At 51.9% G+C, this 19,937-nt stretch overlaps 1 protein-coding gene across 21 annotated transcripts in view; it reads right to left on the bottom strand.

The window, feature by feature from the left end:
• CTIF (cap binding complex dependent translation initiation factor) overlaps positions 1-19,937 on the bottom strand; it is a 308,749-nt gene that overhangs the window by 200,968 nt on the left and 87,844 nt on the right. For 19 of the 21 annotated variants that reach the window (XM_059040961.2, XM_059040967.2, XM_059040968.2 and 16 more), the window contains one exon: positions 19,357-19,410. The exons of the other annotated variants lie outside the window; for them this stretch is intronic. In XM_059040961.2, coding sequence (XP_058896944.1) covers positions 19,357-19,410 — 54 coding nt within the window. The remainder of the gene's footprint in view (positions 1-19,356; positions 19,411-19,937) is intronic. 21 annotated transcript variants of the gene reach the window in all.

Here is a 19,937-nt window from a genome sequence, read left to right on the forward strand (position 1 = left end):
ATCACGTCCCCACTTCCCACAGCCAGCAGAGCACCCCCCTGTGACCTTCTCATGTCCTTCAGCCACATCAAGCACCAGAGGGCCCCGGCGTCCCACCTCCTGCAAACAGACAAGCTCAGACCCAGGCAGGCTCAGCTAGTCTCTGACCTCTCCACACCATCTCCCCAGATATGGCCCATGAAGAGTCCCACGTGCTGTCCTTCCTGTGCGCCCCCAGCCGGAGACCACGGCCAACATCACCCCAGAGCCTACCGAGCAGAGCCCACATGGACACTGGTGAAAAGAGAAAAGGCATGAGGGTGTATGTGTGTGTTTAGATTCTGCACTTACTGAGCGCCGCCCACATACAAGGCACTGAGAACCCAGCCAGAAATAACCCCAAACGAGGCTCAGCAATCTGCCTCTCCCTCCCCCAGCGACCAGAGACACCAGCGCCTTGACAAAGAAGCCCCATGACTTGGGGGTTTGGTATTGTTTTTAGTTCTCCTTTTCTTCAGGTCGGGCAGAGGCGACCAGCACGCTCTTCTTGCTTACTGCATCCTGCTCAGCGCACCCCGACTCACCAATCCCTCAAGGTAGAAACCAACCTACTTCCCAGAGAGACAGCAGTTCGAGGGTAGTTTCCAGCTTCTAACAGGTCTGAGGGAAAAGGAACACAAACTGGCCAGTAGAAAGTTTGAGGCCCAGCCTCCCAGCAGAAGGGGCCCAAGTGCTCAGACACCAGGCAGGAGATAAGGACGGGGAGGGGAGAGGAGGGGAGCATTCAGGGGAGACTGAGGGAGCAAAGGGCTAATGGCAGAGAGAGGCACCCAGAGTGTGACCTCGGATGTCACGTAACCTGCCTGGGCTGCATCCATAAAATGAGGACTGGGCCTTCCCTCTGGCACCACCAGCCTGAAGCCTTAGGTCACTCAGGCGCTAAGTGGCTGGGAACTTTCTCATGATGCCCTGACACCTCCCACAATCCTCCTGTGAATCAACCACAGTCACTCAGGGCCAGAAGCTTCTCCATGTGGTGCCACCTGTGTGCACCTGGGTCTTCCCCACACCTGTCCAGTTCCGCTTCCCCCTAATCCCTTTCACTATTGACCGTGACCTCTCGTCTCGGCCTTGCTCCTCTCCTGCTCCCTCCAGACGTGCCCCATCCTTCAGCGCTTGGCTCCAGAAAACTCCTCCGACCTCCCAAACTGCAGTCACCTCCCTCTGTCCTGAACGTAGCACCCGCGTGGGTGACCTGTGGCCGCAGAGCCCACGGGCGGCAGTTCTCACTCCATCTTACCGTCACTCTCTCCTGCTCCAGGGCATGTACCTGGGATGGCAGGGACCTCTCCAGGTGCCCCAGCACTCTATGCTCAGTGCCCAGGAAGTGTCTGCTGAGTTGACAAACACTTCAAGAGACCTTCACTGTCTTCCTTGAACATGGTGCCATAATGAGCCATGTGACCTCAGCGAAGTTACTTCACCAATTTGGACTTCAGATTCTTCATATTTAAATAAAGCGATCTCCGAAAGTGAAGTGCCATATCCTGTAGATGGGTTTCTTCTGATTGGCACGTGTGCGGCCACCACACCCTCTCTCACCAGGGGCAGACATCACTAATCAATTATGGCACAATTTACAATCTTCTAGGATCAGCCCCTCCCTCCCTTCCTTCTTTGAGTTGTCTCATCACCCTACCCATCGCAATTCCTGGTGCCCTGCTTGCTTCAAATGCCACTTTGAAATTGCAGGTGGCTAGAGAGACTCACTTTCTATCTAGAAGACAGGCCCCCACCCTCCTGAGATGTTAAGTGGCTTGTTCACAAAACCCTTCCCAGGCCTCAAAGATGATTACCAATAGGTATAGCATTTTAAAATGACTTCTAAAGCAAAGGTCAAAAAAAAAAATCAAACAAACTAAACCTTGCTTCCAAAGCACACGTCTGAGACCTCACCTGGAGTGAAGTTCACTTCCTCCTTCAGGATAGTAACACGAAGTCTCTCCCTAATCCCTGACCATTTAAATACACAACTCACTCTGGCACTTACAAATTCAGCTTACGTGGAGTGGACCATTGCTTAGTCATCACTCTCTTATACCCATAAGGATGTTAATCTCCCCAAGTAAGTTTTTTTTTTTTTTTCCAAAAATCGTTTATTGTGGTAAAATGCACATAACATAAAATTTACCATCTTAACCATTTTAAGTGTACAGTTCAGTGGTATTAAATATATTTATAGTATTGTGTAACCATCACCACCATCCATTCCCATAACTCCTTTCATCTTGTAAAACTGAAAGCATATACCCATTAAATACCAACTCCCCATTTCTGCTCCCCCCAGCCCTGGCAACCACTATCCTATCTTCTGTCTCTATGATTTTGCCAGCTCTCAGTACTTCATACAAGTGGAATCACACAGTATTTGTCTTTTTGTGACTGGCTTACTTCACTTGGCATAAGGTCCTCAAGGTTCATCCATGACCCCAATTAGACTTTAAGCTCCTGGATCACAGCTGCTTTCTGTTCTTGTGTCCCCAAAGTGGTCAAGCCGGGCACACAGTAGGTCCTCCTCAGATGCCTGCCAACGGATTAAAGAGACTCTACCCTGAGAAATAGAGGCCCTGCTGCCTCTGTGCCTGAAAGACTGATTCACAGATTAGGATGTCAAGATGGATTCACCAACCTAGGATTTGAGGCCCCTAAAGAGTGAGGAATGCAGGATGGAGAGAGAGAACAACCATGAAAAAAGGACGGGAAGGTCCCAGCTAAACCAGGACGGCAAGCACCTCACAGGGACGAGCACAATTCACCTTAAAAGCAGTTCAAGGGCTTCCCTGGTGGCGCAGTGGTTGAGAGTCCGCCTGCCGATGCAGGGGACGCGGGTTCGTGCCCCGGTCTGGGAGGATCCCACATGCTGCAGAGCGGCTGGGCCCGTGAGCCATGGCCGCTGAGCCTGCGCGTCCGGAGCCTGTGCTCCGCAACGGGAGAAGCCACAACAGTGAGAGGCCCGCGTACCGGAAGAAAAAAAAAAAAAAAAAAGCAGCTCAAGAGCAGTGCGAGCGCACATAAATCTCCCTCCTGGTCCGGGGGCTGCAGTCTGGGCCACCACCCCTCATAGCAGGGAGGGGAGGCCATCTACACCCTGCCCTGTGCTGTAGGCAGAGGGCCCTGTGCAGAGAGAACCACAGCTAAGGGAGGTGCCTGGGCATCTCAAGCTCAGGGCCCAACCTCTTCTGAAGCAGCATCCCTGGCAGGGGACCCACCAGCCTCAGGGACTCTGGGGGTCCAGGGACAAGGCCCCACTGGCTGATGAGTGGGAGAGTGACAGAGCAGCAGCTGCTGGAGGGGATGCTCCAGGCATTTGCAGCAGGAGATACTCTGTAAAGGGAGCCCCCCCACCCCCACCCCGCCACCCTGCATGTGCAGATCAACCTCGAGGAGCTGGTACCATCTCCGATCGGAGGTGAGAAGCATTTTTTCAGTACTTCATAGTTTATAGATCCTCTCCACACATTTTTCCTCATTGAAGCCCTACGACTCTCACGCATCCTCGCAGGAGCCCAGAGAACTTATTCCTGAGCCGATGGAGATAGCCTGAACCCTATTTTAAATGCTGGAAAACTCCACAACCACTGCGGTTCCCAGCAAGCACCTGGCTACTCAACCCTCCCCCCATCACCCTCCCATCAGCTCAACCTCTGGTTCCGGTGACAGCGTCCCTCACCCAGCGGAAGCGGAAGCCTCTGCTCCCACCCCTCCATCCCCACGGGGTAGGTCTCATTGCCCCTCTTGCGCATCTACCTCCCGCCTCCACTCCCTCCCCCACACGCCGTGACTCTGATTCTCAGAGCTTAGGCACAGAAGTGCTAGGGTGAGCCCCTCACAGACCGAGGGGCTGCAGCCCACACTTTGCACAGCCTCCCTGGAGGAGGTGACAGCGCTGGGCGAGAATCAGGACCCTCGGGACGCTGAACAGGATGTGGCTGAGGGCTGTGGGTAAGCCCGTGGCCTCTCTTGCTGAATATAGTAAGAAGGGTGAGATCCACCCAGGCCAGTGTTGTAACGGCGAGGGAGAAAGTGTCTGGAGAAGTCCACAGTGAAAATCTTGGTCACGGAGATGACTTACTTATCCTTGCTCCATTTGACAAGATGACTGCAGCACATAACAAGAATCTGGACATCTCCTTAGACGTTGTGGCAGTGGGATGTGACCGGCATGTAATCACTGCATGTAACCTTTTACCAACAGGGGCTGGAGAAGGGGCCTAGCTCTTGGAAACAAAATCCGTGTCCTTCAAGTTTCAGCCCAGAGAGGGAAGACCCTCACCTGCAGAGCCTTCCTCTTTGTCCCTTGTTGAAGCCGAGGTGGTGACCCAGGCAATGCCCAGAGGGTCCAGGACTCACCGGCGGAGGGACTGCTGCCACTGATCAGACAGCCAGGAACCTAACAGCTTCTCACGTTCATCCCCAGCGCCCGCCAGCCCTGGGCTGACAGCACCCAAGCGACCCTGGGGTCACCTGCCACGTTGATGCACGTCCAGCCAAAGCCCCTGAAGTGGGGCCTGGATGTTCCCCGCTTCTTGAGTTCTGGACGCCAACCCTCACATCTTGCAACCCCTAACACACACACAGGGCAGAGGCGATGGTGGCGGGGGCTTGGCTGCTCTGCTCACTGCTCCAGGGGCCGCAGCATCCTCCCTGGTACACTGGCAAAGCTTTGTGTCGGTATGCGGCTCAGACACCGTTTGTGAAGGGGCTCTGAGGCCACACCAAGCCGCTGAAGGTACAAGATTATATTCCTCTTTGGGCCGCTGTGCTCTTCCTGGACTCGGAGAAAACAAATCTCCTTTCCACCCACTCTGAGCCTTCCTCTCTGATGGGATCCAGCTCGAGAGCCTTCCTCCCTGTGGCTCTGCTGTTTCCTCATCAGCTGGTGCCCCCCAAGCCCACGGCACATCCAGCACATACCCCAGTGGTTGATGCCCTTCCTGATCTACTGTGTGCTCCAAGTGGTGTTCTAGAAACACTAATCCGCTGGCTCACAAATGTCAGTGTGCATCAGAATCATCCAGGGAAGGGACTGAAGATGGTTTAAGTTTAGGGCAGCTGGAGTGGTGCATGGAACACGCTTTTGGAAACAGTGGATATTAAAAAGTTTTGTGGGGGACAAAAAGTTTAAAAAGGCTCCTCAGTCAAATATTTGGGACACACAGAGTTAAAAGAGTGTTAAATAAATACTTTATTGCAGAACTTCTCAGTGCCTTTATTGGTCTTAAATGGATGCTGACTCTTCAACTAGGTAGCAGCACACTATGCAGCTTTTCCCAAACTCCTTTGGCCAGAAACCCACCCCACTCTTCCTTTTCACTCCACAGAGCATCCTGCAGGACAATGGTTCCCCCACTGGGAAACAGACACATCTTAAACTCTCTGTTAACTCTCTTCCCCAATGAGTCCGCCATCCCCTCAATTGCAGTAGCCCTGGCTTCACTTTTCTGTCGTGCTCCCCTGCCTCCTCACCCCCACCACCTTCCTAGTGTTGGGATGCAGCATCATTCATTCTTTCTTCTTTTGCAAGGACTCAGTGGCCAGGCACCAAGAGCTCTCCACAAAGCCTCGCTGGCTTCTTCGAGAACATTCTCCAGGTTGCAATTCCACAGTTGGCCCTGGTGACCACAGCTTTCCTCTGAGTCCCACCCCCCCTTCCCTGGCCCTGAGGTCACCCAGCCCCTGCCAACACCCCGCCAGGTATTGCAATGCCAAGGTTCTGAGGATCCTTATCAAAAAAAAAATCACCCTCTTCAGTGGATCATTTTTTAGCACTTAAACGCTGCTGAATCCTTCACAACAGCTTCTTTTACTGACAGTTAGGGGGCCCCTTGACAGGGTGAATCGTGCTGCTCTCAGAACAGATCACAAAGGGATAATGAGTGCTTTAAACCGTGTGGAAAAAGAGATGGAAACGGCCTGCCCACGGGCAGGGAGAGTGAAGCTACTTCTGAAAGGGCCACGTGGGGTGCACAGCTACCCCAGATCAGGGAGGACAGGTTCCAGAGAATGGTAAGAGCAAACATTGATGCAGCACTCACTGTACACCAGGCACCATCTGAGCACTTTACATCTGTTACAACCCTAGGAAGCAGCTGTTGCCGTCACCATCCCCATTTCACTGATGAGGAAACTGAGGCTCAGAGAACTTGCCCGCATTCACAGAGCTAGTTCCCAGGAACGCATATGAGTGTGGACCAGAGTCTGTGCTCTTAACCACTGCACTCTGCAGATATATTACTCAAATAACTTCTGATCCCACTGTCGAGTTTCCCATAATGCAGGAACATACCCATATCCCTACGAACATTTGGGTTTTCCGAGTTCATCTCTTGGGAAGGCAGCGCTGGTGCAGGGAGTAAATCGCTTGCAGTGAGGAAAAGAAGGAATGTAGGGGTGCAAGATAGAATGTGTAGGGTCGGGGGGCTCCGTGCATGAGTGAATGAAACAAGATGGGAGTGAGTCACTGTACAGTAGAAAAACAAGCCAAGTCAGGTGCAATGGGAAAAAATGACCCTCTTCTATACTGTTGTTCTTTCTTTATTAATATACAACTGCAGAGTCATTTCTGCTTGTGTACGTGTGTGTGCACAGGTATGTGTGTGTTGACCATCCCAGACTGCAAAGGTTTAGAAATAAGGCAGAGTCTGGCTAAACAAGGCAGGGGGCAGCAGGAGGCCTCTCCCCATATTAACGGGAGGGTCACAGGCAAAGTTCCAACTAGAGGATGTCCGGGCACGTCAGTCTGAGTTTCCCCAGCATGTTTGCTGCTGTGTTAGTCGCACCAGAGCTGGCCAGCCCAAGACTGCGGCTGCAGCACCAGGAGCCTGCAGAGACCAGGGCCTGAGCTCCCGGACTGCAGGGCCAGGGGCCACCTGCTGGTCGTCAGCTCTACAGGGCCCAACCTGGGCACCAGGGAGGTGAGGGCAGTACAGCCCCCGCTCCTCGGAAGGCCCATAATTCCGGTCCATTTCCCCTTCTTGGTGCAAAATGTTCTTCCATAGATTCTGTCCATGATGAGGGCCAAGAGCAAGCAAGCCCCACAGACTCAGGGCTCCCAGGGGAGCTGATAGGGAGGGTCATCCCTTTAAACAATGGACAAGACCTCTCTCCTTCCTCTCCAAGGATGCCCTCCCAAGTTCCGTGCCCCCAGCCCCAATATATCACCCACATTAGTGGATTAACACAGTGCTAGGCACTGTGTGGCCACAGGAGGCCCAAGGTGACCGTCCCTGCCCCACAGGTCTTACCACCTAGCTGGAGAGTCACAGAAAAGGGAAAAAACAACTGAAGACAACACGTAGTGAAGCACCATGTGATATGATACATGCCACCTATGCTGCAGGCTCCAGGGGAGACCGTGGCTCTGGACTCCAGAAAAAACTTCCTGCAAGTAACAACACGGATGGACTGAGAGTGGAGAAAGCAGGACCCTAGGCCTGTAAGCTGCTTCCTGGGGCCTCATGAGGGCTGCTGCAGCTCCACAGACCTGAGCTCCCTCTTCAGTATCACACTAGACTAGAATGGTGATTCCTGAGTTGGGGTGGAGGTGGGAAGCGGAGCATGACACACTGGGAGAGTGTGGGGCATTACACAGGATGTTTGGAGACAAAGAGCTCCAAAGGCATCCCCTGGGCCAAAACAGGGGCTTCCTGTAGGCCAGGTCCAAAACTCCTCTCAGACCCAAACAGCCACACTTTGAGGGTGACTTGGGTTTGCTTGAAGAGAGAGGAAGTGAGGAGCCAAGCACAGATCAAGGGTGGGGCAGGGCAGGACCCAAGGAGAAGCAGTCCTGCCCTGGTGTGTGTGTGTGTGTGTGTGTGTGGTGTGGTGTGTGTGTGTGTGTTTGTGTGTGTGTCTGTGGGTGTGTTTGTGTGTGGTGTGTGTGTGTGTGATGTGTGTGTGTGGGGTGTATGTGTGTGTTTGGGTGTGTGTGGTGTGTGTGTGTGTGTGTGTGGTGTGTGTGTGTAGTGGGTGTGGGGGGGTGGGTTGTGTGTGTGTGTAGTGGGTGTGTGTGGGGGGTGGGTTGTGTGTGTGTGTGTGTTGTGTGTGTGTGTGTGTTTGGGTGTGTGTCTCTGTGTGTGTTTGTGTGGGTTGTGTGTGATGTGTGTGTGTGAACGTGGGGTGTGTGGGGGGGTGTGGGGTGTCTGGGGTGTGTGTGTTTGGGTGTGTGTTTGTGTGTGTGTGTGGGGGGTGGGTGTGGGTGTATGTGGTGTATGTGTGTGCGTGGTGTGTGTGTCTCTGTGTGGGGTGTGTGTGGGGTGTGTGTGTGGGGGGGCGTGTGTGTGTGGGGTGTGTGTGTGTCCTGGGTGTGTGTGTGGGGCGTGTGGGGGGTGGGTTTGTGTGTGTGTGTGTGTGTGTGTGTGTGTTTTCAGCATGTTCAGCACCAAGGACAGCACTCCCACGTGCTGGCAGGAAAGATGGTGCTGGACCCCCAATATTTTAATCTTCCTACAATAGAAAGGCCTGAGGCAGGAGAACAACAGAGCAGAGACCAGAAGATAGAGCCTCCTGTGTAGTACCAGAGCTGAGTTCAGGAGCAGAAAAGGCCATTCCTTTCACTCCGGAGCTTTCCTGTCTGTCTGTCCAATCTGTCCCTTCTCTCTCTACCTTCACTGTCTTTGAATTAAGACCCAAAGCCCAGGGAGGAGTTGGAGATAATGACTCCCTGTGTCCAAGCATATTTCTCCAGTCTCGCAGCTAACTAATCGTGCCTTAGGATTTAAATGGCAATATTATTAGTACCCACCCTAGACTGGGCCACAGCAGAGCCCACTTTTGGTTGGCTGCCTGTCCATCATCTGCTGAAGTAATGGGGGCCCACTCAGCTGTCCCTAGCCCCATACCTTGCCCACGCCTCTGTGCAGAGAAAGGATCTCATCCTCCAAGGCTCCACACTAGGAGGCCTTCTTGGAACTCTCCAGTTGCTGGAGATATCTCCCTTCCTGCCAGTGCCAGACTCAGAACCACAGGCCAGGGAGGGGAGGGGCTGAGAGATCATCTGGCCCAGGGCTGACCTAGGACTTCTGCAGAGATGCTCCCAGAGTGATGAGGTGGATAGAGTGGGAGAGAAAGCAGGTGGGTTCCTTCCCCTGCCTCACCAAACGGTTCTGCCCTTTTGGTTTTCTACATGAGATTTCCTTGAAAGACTGTGATGAAACTAAAAGGTTCTGTACTTTAAAAAATTTAACTTTTATTTTAGATAATTGTAGATTCACATCTAGTTGTAAAAAATAATAGAGATCCCATGTATCCTTTGCCCTGTTTCCCCCCCAAGGAAAAACTTGTAAAAGTGTATAGTTCAGATCACATGCAGGGTACTGAGAGCAATACCCTCTAGAATGCTGAGCATTTCCATCAGCACAAGGAATCCTTCCTGCTGTGCTTGTGTACCCATCCACTTCATCGTGCCCCCCTCCCCTAATCCTGAAGAACTGCTAACCTGCTCTCCATTTCTATAATCCTGTCATTTCAAGAATGGTATATAAGTGGAATCATAGAGCATGTAACTTTGGGGGATTAGCCTTTTTTTTCATTCCGCATAATTCCCTGGAGATTCATCCAGGTTACTGCATGTGTCAAGAGTTGATTCCTTTTTATTGCTGAGTGCCATAACTTACTTAACCATTCACCTGTCGAAGGACATCTGGATTATTTCCAGCTTTTGGCTATGACGAATAAAGCTGCTATAGACATTCAAGTACAGGTTTTTGTGTGAACATAAGTTTTCATTTCCCTGTGATAAACACCCAGGAATGCTACTGCTGGATCATATGGTACTTGTAGGTTTAGTTTTATAAGAAACTGCCAAACTGTTTTCCAGAATGGCTGTACCACTTAACATCTCCACCAGCTATGTGTGAGTCATCCAATTTCTCTGTATGTTCACTGACATTCGGTGTTGTCACCGTTTTGTTTTGTTTTTTAAAATTTTAGCCATACTGACAGGTGTATAGAGAGATACCTTGCTGAGGCTTTAGTTTGCATTTCCCTAACAGCTAACAATGAACATCTTCTTGTGTGCTTAGTTGCCATCTGTATATCCTCTTTAGTGAAAAATGCCTCTTCATGTATTTTGTCCATTTTCTAATTGCATTGTTTTCAATGCTGAGTTTTGAGAGTTCTTTACATATTCTAGATGCTTGTCCTTTGTCAGATAAATGTTTTGCAAAATCTTCTCCCTCTTTGTAACTTGTCTCTTCATGCTCTACACAGGGTTTTTCCCAGAGCAAGAGTTTTTCATTTTGATGAAGTCCAATTTCACATCTCAGTGTTGACATTTATTGTCCTCATTCATTCACTTTGAAATCTTCCCAATTCTTGGTATGACAAATGACTTTTGATTGTAATCAGGACACTTTCATGTTATGTAATGAGGCTCTGAATCTCATTTCAATCTTCTGTTTTAACTGGCTTTTTGTGGTACCACTCTGTCAGGGGAAAGGGGGGTGGGCACGACCCCAGTACTGTCAGTGGAGCATTTGTTATGGATCAGTGGAGGTAGGAGCTCCAGGACTCCACATGGTCCCCACTGACCCTGCTATGGGGGCCTCACGACCACTGGGCAACAGTGGAAGTCCCAGCTCTCTAGTAGAACCTCCTCTGACACATGCCAGCAGGGAGGGGAGGGGCACCTCTATCCTGCTGAGTGGGGGTGGAGTCCAGGTTCCCCACATGGCCTCCAACAATACCATGGGGGCAGGGACTTCTTACCAGCCAGGAGGGATGAAAGTCACAACTTCCTACTTGACCTTCTCTGACACCACACTGCTGAAGGAGTTAGTGGGCCGCATTACAGCCCGCAGCGGTGGAAGTCCAGGCTCCTACTGGTTCTTTGCTCATGATGGTGGGGATGGTGCTACAGTTTTTTTCTGTGCTGTTTGGTTGGAGTAGAGCAGCTATTGTCTAAAAGTTTTCTACCTTGCTAGACCTAAGCTTCTATTCTTTGCTTGGACCTAAGCTTAGAGAGAATAGGCTTTTATTGGAACTTAAAAAAAAAAAACCTGTGTCCACTAGCATTTCCTGGTTACCCACATCTTCAGCTTCAAGTCTGGGATATAGGAGGCAAAAAGAAAACCCAGGGAGGTCACTCCTGTGTCAATATTCAGGTCCCAAGGTCCCTAGCTGGTCTGCCTTCTCTCTCTGTTTCAGAATCTTCTTATATTTGTTTTATATAGAATGTTCAGGGTTTTAGTTGTACTTAGCAGAAAAGAACATCTATTCCATCTTCCCAGAAATAGAAATCTGTATTTTTAACAAAACATTTTGATGACCTTAAGTCTAGTTCACCTCCTCACTTTACAGAGGAGAAACTGAGGCTGCAGCTAGATGACGTATCTCGCCAGTGATGGAATAGTGAGTCAGAGGTACAGAAGCCAGGACTCATGTCTCTTTACTCCAGTCCTCCAGTCGGATGCCGTTACCATGACAGCATGGCTCCTCCCTCTTCGTGCCCGGGTATCTGACCTCCTCTACAGACGCCAGCTGCAGCCAGCTCCTCTCCTACCTCTCCGCGGTATTCACACGCAGCTCTAGAATGTTGCTTGTCCAGACTCTGGGTACTCTGAGGGCAGGGACCAGGCCACATGGCTCATACTGTTTACAGTGTGGGCTCAATGAATAGTTGCCAACTGCTCTCCCTATAAAAGTTAATCATCAATATTGTTTGGTAAGTGTTGTATCCTGGTTCCTCCAGGTGAGATGGAGCCAGAAGTCACCCCAAGGATGGGGACAGATGGCATCTTCTGGAAAAGAGAGGCTCACATGCTGGGAGCAGCAGAAGTACACAGATCATGCTGTGTTCAGTTTGGGAGGCTTATTAAGAGGAAATACAGGGCTTCCCTGGTGGCGCAGTGGTTGAGAATCCGCCTGCCGATGCAGGAGACACGGGTTCGTGCCCTGGTCCGGGAAGATCCCACATGCCGCGGAGCGGCTGGGCCCGTGAGCCATGGCCGCTGAGCCTGCGTGTCCGGAGCCTGTGCTCCGCAACGGGAGAGGCCACAACAGAGAGGCCCGCATACCGCAAAAAAAAAAAAAAAAAAAAAAAAAAAAGAGGAAATACAGTCTATGCTATGTGCTCCCAGAAAAGTAACCCAGGATGGGACAGGACGTGGGAAGCTGTGTGTCATGTCCCAGACTTCTTAGCACTGTGGTTTAAGTGCTCGTCTCTCCCCCCCCCCGCCCACTCTACCCTCCACATACACAGAGACTGCACCCATTTCCTTCACCATCCCGATTCCTGGTTCCTAGCATGGTGGCTGGCACACGGGCCATCAATGATGACGTGCTGGTTGGATCAATGGATGAAAGAACAAATAAATAATCAAAGAATAAATGAACCACAACAAAAGGAAATAGCTGCAGGAATGATTATGCTTAGCTTAGAAAGCAGACTTGCCATGGCAGACTGTCGGGGAGAGGCTAAATAGCCGTGGACAAAAGGAATCAAGCTAAAGCCATCAGCTGGAGTTATGAAGAGGTGGTCTGGGCTGAATCAAAGACTGACATTGTTATCAGTGGGGCTGCCTCACATGCCCTGAGATGCCTTGTGAAGCAGTGAGTTCTCCATTTCTGGAAATGTCCAGCAGCTCAATGGCCTCATAAAGCAGGGATATCCTGCATTGCAGGGAGTTGGATCAGGTGACCTCTGAGCTTCTTCTCATCCTGAGAGCCCACATCTTCAGGGTTCACTGGAGACCTGCCTAGCTCTGCATTTAATGTGGTAAAGGAGATAAGGAGGGTGGGGAGGAAGTCAGTCACAGCCCCTGTTGAGTTTCCACTAGAAGTGGAGCATGTGACAGTCATTCTAGCAAGTCACCAACCAGTTCTGGTTTCCCTGGTCCAGGCGTATAATAGGATTATCCTATTTAGTGTGTTTATGGTTGGGTGGGGCCATGTGACTAGCTCTGGGCAACAAGCTAAGAGTGGAAGTGATGTGTGTTACATTTAGGTTGGAGCGTTGAATTGTCTCCGGTGCTCTTTTCCCTCCGTCATGGCAACTGCTCCACCAAGCTGGGTCCTAAATGGGTGGCTTAAAGTTACTAAGATTCAGAGCTGTTCGTTACTGCAGCATTTCCTAGGCTATCCTGACTGATACAGGGGGACAGAATTTACCTGTAAGGAACGACAGAGAAAATACAAGCCATGCAATGTACACAAATGCGTGGGGTTGGACAGCAGCTCCAGCAACTCAGCGAGGTGTACAGACATCCCATCCCCCACCACTCTGGTAAAACCCAGCACTAACCAATGACTCCAGCTGTGCCAGCTCCTCCTCCCTAACATCCCAACATCATGGCCAACTTCAAGTCTCTGCTAACACCGTTTCTTCTCTCTTCACCTTTTTCTCTCTTCCTTTCCATTTGGTCAGACATCCTACCCATTCCTGAAGGCACAGATCGAGTCTCATGTCCTGCAAGCCATCTCCCTACCTGCAGAGAGAAACAGGGCCATTCCTTGGAATGACTGCAGTGTCTGTGGTCAGGGCATCTCTTTGGGGGTCTTACCGTGTGTGTCTTTAGTCTGTTTCATGTTCACTAGCCTCTGCTCTACAAACAGGTAGTGAACCCAAAGGCTCCAGCTTATATGAGCCAAGCTCACAGCAGGTGGTCAATAAATGCTGAGTGAACAGAGAGCAGTGCCATGAACATACACATGACAATTCTTAATTATTCAGAGAAGCTGTTTAAAAATCTGGGCACTTTGACTCAGATATCATTTGTACTGAGTTTTTAGATTGGCTCTGAACCAGATACTATAATTCCTCAAGGGCAGCAAGATGACTGGCAGAAAATTCCTTCTACCCTTTTCTGTGGGCCAGAGGTAAGCAGTGCATTTGAGGCTCACCTCTGCCTACCACCTGTCATCTCTTGGGTCAGAGTCAATGCTGACACTTAGGATATACCTAACCTGCAGGTTGACACAGGCATCAGGGTATGTGGGGGGAACAGTAGAGAAATCAGGAAAATCCAGACCTGCTGATTTTAGCAGCTATTTGGAGCCACTTCATGGAGACACAGAATATAAACAGTGAAAGATGTTTCCAGAGAGGCTCAGAGGAGTCTGTGTAGTCCAATGCCTCATTTTGGGGAAGAGGCATTGCAGTGCACGCCACACCTGGGTGTGTGTGTGTGTCAACATCTGGTTCTTCTGACCCCTGGAACAAGGCTCTTTTCACTCTCTCCTGATGCTTCGATTTGCTACCAGGCAGCATGGGTGGAAGAGGGGAGTGCCCTTCTCTCCTCACACCAGGGAGTGTGGGATCACAGCCTGTCAGCCAGGACTCAGGACACCTTTTCTGACACATCCCCACCTTTCCCAGGGCTGTGCATGAACCTGTCTGGTAAGATGTGTGCTCATCAGGTTCCCAGCAAAGATCCCATCACTTGCACAATAGCCAACACCGTGGGCCAACAAGTCCTTCGGTCAGCAAGTCCTTCTCGAGGTCTAATCAGAGGCACTGCTGCTGTCAGGCACATCAATTTCCTTTCCTTGGCATTTCTGTGCTGACGGAGAAGACCTGTTTGCTCCTGACTTCACCCAGCCTTTCACATGCCTTCAGCTTCCTTCCCTGAATGCTAAGTCCTGGGTTGGCACCTGGGGATGTCGTCTAAATGCACTGGGCTGCACTCTCTCATTTCAGGTGCCTTCCTCTAAATCATCTCTGGGCACCCCCCCCCCCCCCCCGTTACAATAAGGAGGAAACTGTATTCCAACATTCTGAGTAAATGACTAGGTGGCGGACGAGCTCTCTTGGAAAGATGCTGCCAGGATGCCAAAAAGTCCCCGGTACAGCCGAGTCCCGATTACAGGCAGTTAACGGGCTTCTGCAGAACTATGTGGAACCCATTTTTTTGTTCTGGACTCTCTGAGCCCCCTCCTTCCATCTCATGGGACCCCACCTACCCTGGCTTACCTCTATGTTGTGCCTCTGAAAGGGTTCAGAGAAGGCAAGGGTTTTTTTCGTTTTATACATTAATTAAAACAACAAAAATAATCCCAGTGCATGACTAATTCTCAAATGGTGCCTGCACCCAGCTCCTCATTCAGTGCATGGCCTGTGACTCACCACACAGCTTCCTGGGTAGAATGCAGCACCTCAGCATCCTCCTGTCCTGGGTACACGTGCCCAAAGTGGGGCAGTAAGGGAAAGTGCTAGAGCAGCCACCCCAGTCTCAATCTAGCCTCAGTTTCCTCCTGAAATTCTTCCCAGGGGTGAATGTGGGATAGTAGAGCTGCCCCATCATCCCAATGACTTCCAAAAGCTCAGCAAAGTTGGTGTGGCCAGAGGAACAGGACCCTCTAGGGAATGACTGCATAGACCGGGTCTGAGCCATCTCAGGTATCATTATTGAGCACCTACTGTGTGCAAGGCCCTAGGCTGGTGGTGCGGGGGGGGGTGGTCAGGGATGTAAAGGGAGCCCTGGTGGCACCCAGCTCAAGGCCCACCAGCAGGCTGAGGGGACAGGCAGATGTACATATGAAACATCCTGATCACACCATGGATTAGTGTGTGGGTGAGGGTGTCTGCCTGGTGGAGAGGGTGCAGTGAGGAAGCCAGTGGGTGCTCGTATGAGCTGCTCCAGCGCTCCTACATCTGGTGGACCAGGTTGAAGTGGCCCTTGAAGGCTGTATGGGCAGCAGCATCCCGTCAGAGCTGCCCCCAGCTAAGGCACTCTTCAGCTGGCAGCTCCCTGGTTTCCCCTCCACCGGGGGCCACTCCAGGGCAGGGTGGGCCGGAGCGGCTGTCTCCGGTAAGTTGTGGGGCTTTCCTTATGTCACTCAAGGCGTGCTGACCAGCTTTAATCCCTCCACGGGAGGGCATCAGAAGATGGCTGCTTCACGGACTTCCCTGGCGGTCCAGTGGTTAAGACTCTGTGCTTCCACTGCAGGGGGCATGGAGGGGAGCTAGTCGGGGAGCTAAGATCCCACATACCGTGTGGACAAAAACCTAAAAAAAATTTTAACTTTTAAAAAAAGATGGCTGCTTCTTGAGGGGACACCAGAGGCTCCTGGAGACGAGGTCCAGGGTGGGTGCTCCCACTGTCAGGAATGTGGACATGGACGTGAGCCAGCATGGGCCATGGGACAAGGGCAACACCCCAGAGAGGGCAGAGCATGAGAAACTAGGAGGCTGTCCCAACACTGCTGAGCTGCCATGCCAGCCCTGAACACCCTCCCAGGAGGGTGGCGAGAGAGAAAGAGACTTCCGTCTTGCTTACACCACTCTACTGTTCGTACCCTAATTAACTGAGTTACTAATGTCTACAATCAGGCCTTTCATCACCGAACCAAGGTGATGACCTCAGGAGACCTCATTTCAATCCTGCCTCTCCGTGCAGCGTGGGGTACGGCGTCCGGGGCCTTCCAGGAGGGCCATCCCGATGCCACCACCTCTGCTCGGCCTGCCCGAGCGCCTTAGCTCTGGGCCACCTGAGGTCTGGCCACGCTGTGCACACTGTGTCTCCTGCCCTGCACTGGGCATTCTTTTACACATTATCTTGTCCTTCAGGGGCCATGCTCCAGGCCACTACAAACACTCCCCGGAAGAGGAATCTATGAAAACTCCCTCCGCAAACACCCTGAACTCCTGGGCCCGCTGAGCTTTCCTCGTCTCTAAGCAGCTTCTCAAGGCACAGGGTGAGACCTCACCAGGACTCAGGCTTCCCCCAGCTGGCTCGCCGCATGGGGACACCGCGGGCTCTGAATCCAGAACGCGCAAGGCACGTGGCACGTGGGCCTGAGGCCGTGGCTGTCCCTCGGTGCCCCGGCTACTCTTCCGCTTCTTGGAAGCAGATGTCTCCCCCTTCCTCCCTCTGAGATGATCAGACAGACTACACGGGAGCAGTGGGAGTGCCAGTGGCCCCATGGCCTGTAGGAAACCCCTACTATGAAGCCCTCATGCTCCAGGAACATCAGGGAAGTAAAGTGGGCTTACATCCTGAGAGCCCGCCTCCCCCTTCCTGGGACTCGTCCCCTATAATGGACTTATGCTCAATTCCACCTGCCAAGAAAGGACCTAACATGAGCCTTTTACAATTTCTTCTTTAAGTTCAGTTGCATTTCGTTTTGCATTTCATTCAGCCCCTGCTTACCCCAAGCCGACTGTTCAGCTGCTTCTAAGATGGGATTCGGGGTCAGCTGGTCTTCATGATGCCAGGGTATCCCTTCCCACAAGCCCCCGGCCCTGGCCAACACCCCACCCACCCTCCTCCAGGGGGTGAAACCAGCTGTGAAAGGACAGCCCAGAGTGAGGCAGGCAGATGAGAAGCAAGTGGGAGGATATGCCATTCTCATCCCCCCGGAAACCTGTCCAGAGTGATGGGAAAATGGGACCAGAGAGAAAGGGTGGGGAGAGGAGACCCAGAAAAGAAGATAAAGGAGTGAGAACAAAAAGGAAGATTCTGGACGATTCCAGAACCAGACACCTACTGACTAAATAACAGAGAGCTGGTTTTTCAGTCTCTCATTTACCAGCCTCTTATGTCTCCATCCAAAACTTTCAACCCTTCCCTGAAGCTCTCTCTCTGATTCTTTTTTTTTTTTTTTTTTTTGCATTACACAGGCCTCTCCCATTGTGGAGCACAGGCTCCAGACACGCAGGCTCAGCGGCCATGGCTCACAGGCCCAGCTGTTCTGCGACATGTGGGATCTTCCCAGACCAGGGCACAAACCCGTGTCCCCTGCATCGGCAGGCGGACTCTCAACCACTGCGCCACCAGGGAAGGCCTCTCTCTGATTCCTGAGTCCCCAAATCCAAGTCCACCTTTACTGCTGAAGTGTTAAGAGAATCTTCTGCTGCTGAAGTGTTAAGAGAATCTGTAGGAAACCCCACATAATTGTCAGACACTAGTGACAGTGCCCCTGATGTGTCAGGGCTTCGGCCAAGAGCTGGAGGGGTTTAGGGAGAGTCCATGACCAAGCACCAGCAGTCCAGTGATGAGGACAAAAGACCTCCATAGAAGGCTACCTACTATAGGAAGACAAGGTAAAGGGCCGATGAGGGGACAGGACAGGCAAAGACCTGGGTTCAAGTCCCAGCTTGGTCAGGTCATGACACCTCCATGGACCCCAACTTCCCTGTCTGTAAATGGCATGGAGAAGCTAGAAGGACCCTCAGAAGCCACCGAGTCTCCTGGTTTTTATATGAGGAAGCTGAGGGCACAGAGAATTGCCACCAAGTTTGTGGCAGAGCACTCCACCCTGGCTTTATCATGGCCTCCTACTTAAGAATCAACGAAACACACACACAAGCATCTTGTCATGTGACAGAACTGTCCAGGGCAGCTGCCCAGACACACACACCCCATGGTATAGCAAAGCCCTACAGCCTAAGAAAGATCTGGAACTGAGGTCACAGCCCACCTTCCCTCAAGACAGAATAGAGGAGAGTTGATTTAATCAGCACCATGGACCGAAGTCAGACACAAGCAAGGGGGCCCAGGAAATGTGTCAACACAGGTGCTTTGGAGCTGGGAGCAAGTTACTGCTGAAGCCCATGTAGCCTCCCTCATCTCTCTGGACAGGTGCACTGGGAGGCTGGACTGGGGGTTGGGGATAGATGGAGTTTTCAGTCTCTGATCCCACCATCTCCCACAGGTGGGACAAGGTATCAGCAAGAACAGCTCGACAACCAGAGGGTGTACGGGACCTGGGGGTCACCGGGGACGGCTCTCAAAGAGCAGCTGCCTCCTTCCCTCCAGGCCACACGACCCGCACAGGGGCCCCCTCGGGATCTCACAGGGAAGCAGCAGGGGGAGAAGCAGCGGACTCCAGCCTGGTCCCAGGAAGCTGGTCGGCTTCCCTCACACCCACAGCCTGCCCCTCCCAGTCCTCTGCAAACCTGGAGCAGAAGAGATCTCCAGAGTGCCCCCCACCCCACCAAAACCTAGGATCCATCATCATCGCTGATGTGCGAACCTCCAGTTCACTCATTTTACTGCTGTACAATATTCCACCGTAAGGCTGTATCACAGATCACTCACTTTATCGCTGGATTACAGTACATTGTAAGGATATCTCACGTATCGTTTATCTGTTCTCCTCTCAACGGATCAGTAGTTGTTTACAGATGTCTGTTATTATAAACAATGCTGCTACTAAAAATAAATCTTATGAATCTATGTGTTCTGGGCAGGGAGGGCTTCACTGTGGGCTGGATGGATATTCAGGGAGAACTTTCCAGAGGGCAGACTGCACCCTCCCCTGCCCCACTTCCCGCACTCCCACATCACCGCCTCTCAGGAGTACCATGGTGAACGGCCCAGGAACCCAGACAGACAGGACCACGATGACCCCAGATGGAGCACGGAGCTGGCTCCCTACCTGCTGCAGCGGGGCTCGCCCTCGGGGGAAGGAATAGCTGCAGTCCGCCGTCCACTGCAGGGGAGAAAGGAGTGGTCAGTGATGGCAGGACACACAGGCTCACCCTCCCTCTGCCCTGGCCCCCCAGGCACGGTCCCGCCCTGCTGCAGTAGAGCCAGTGTGAAATCCTGCTCAGCCATTTTCAAAGACAAATCTTTCTGTACCAGCAGGTCCCACTTGGCGTCTCCCAGTGCCACATGGAGGTGACCCTTTGGCATATGTGTGGGGAAGGCAAACTCATTTCCTGTCACCTAAGCCCACCAAAGTGATGAAGAGCCAGCTACATTCCAAAGCCAACCAGACAACGCAGAGGGTAAATATGAGTTTTGAGAAACCAGCACCATGTTTGACCACCTAACCATGCTTCAGCCATACTAGTCCCCTACAGTGTCAAGGCTGGAGCTAGAGGAGAGGCATGTATGTGCGGATCATACCGTACACCCAGCCCCAAAGTACGGTGGACCTGTGGACTGACAGGAGAGCATGGCACTGGGGAAGAGCCCCAGACTGGCCACCAGAAGCCCAGTCCCACTACTGACCTC

The sequence above is a fragment of the Kogia breviceps genome, chromosome 15 (genome assembly GCF_026419965.1).
Source record: "Kogia breviceps isolate mKogBre1 chromosome 15, mKogBre1 haplotype 1, whole genome shotgun sequence".
NCBI lineage: Eukaryota > Metazoa > Chordata > Mammalia > Artiodactyla > Physeteridae > Kogia > Kogia breviceps.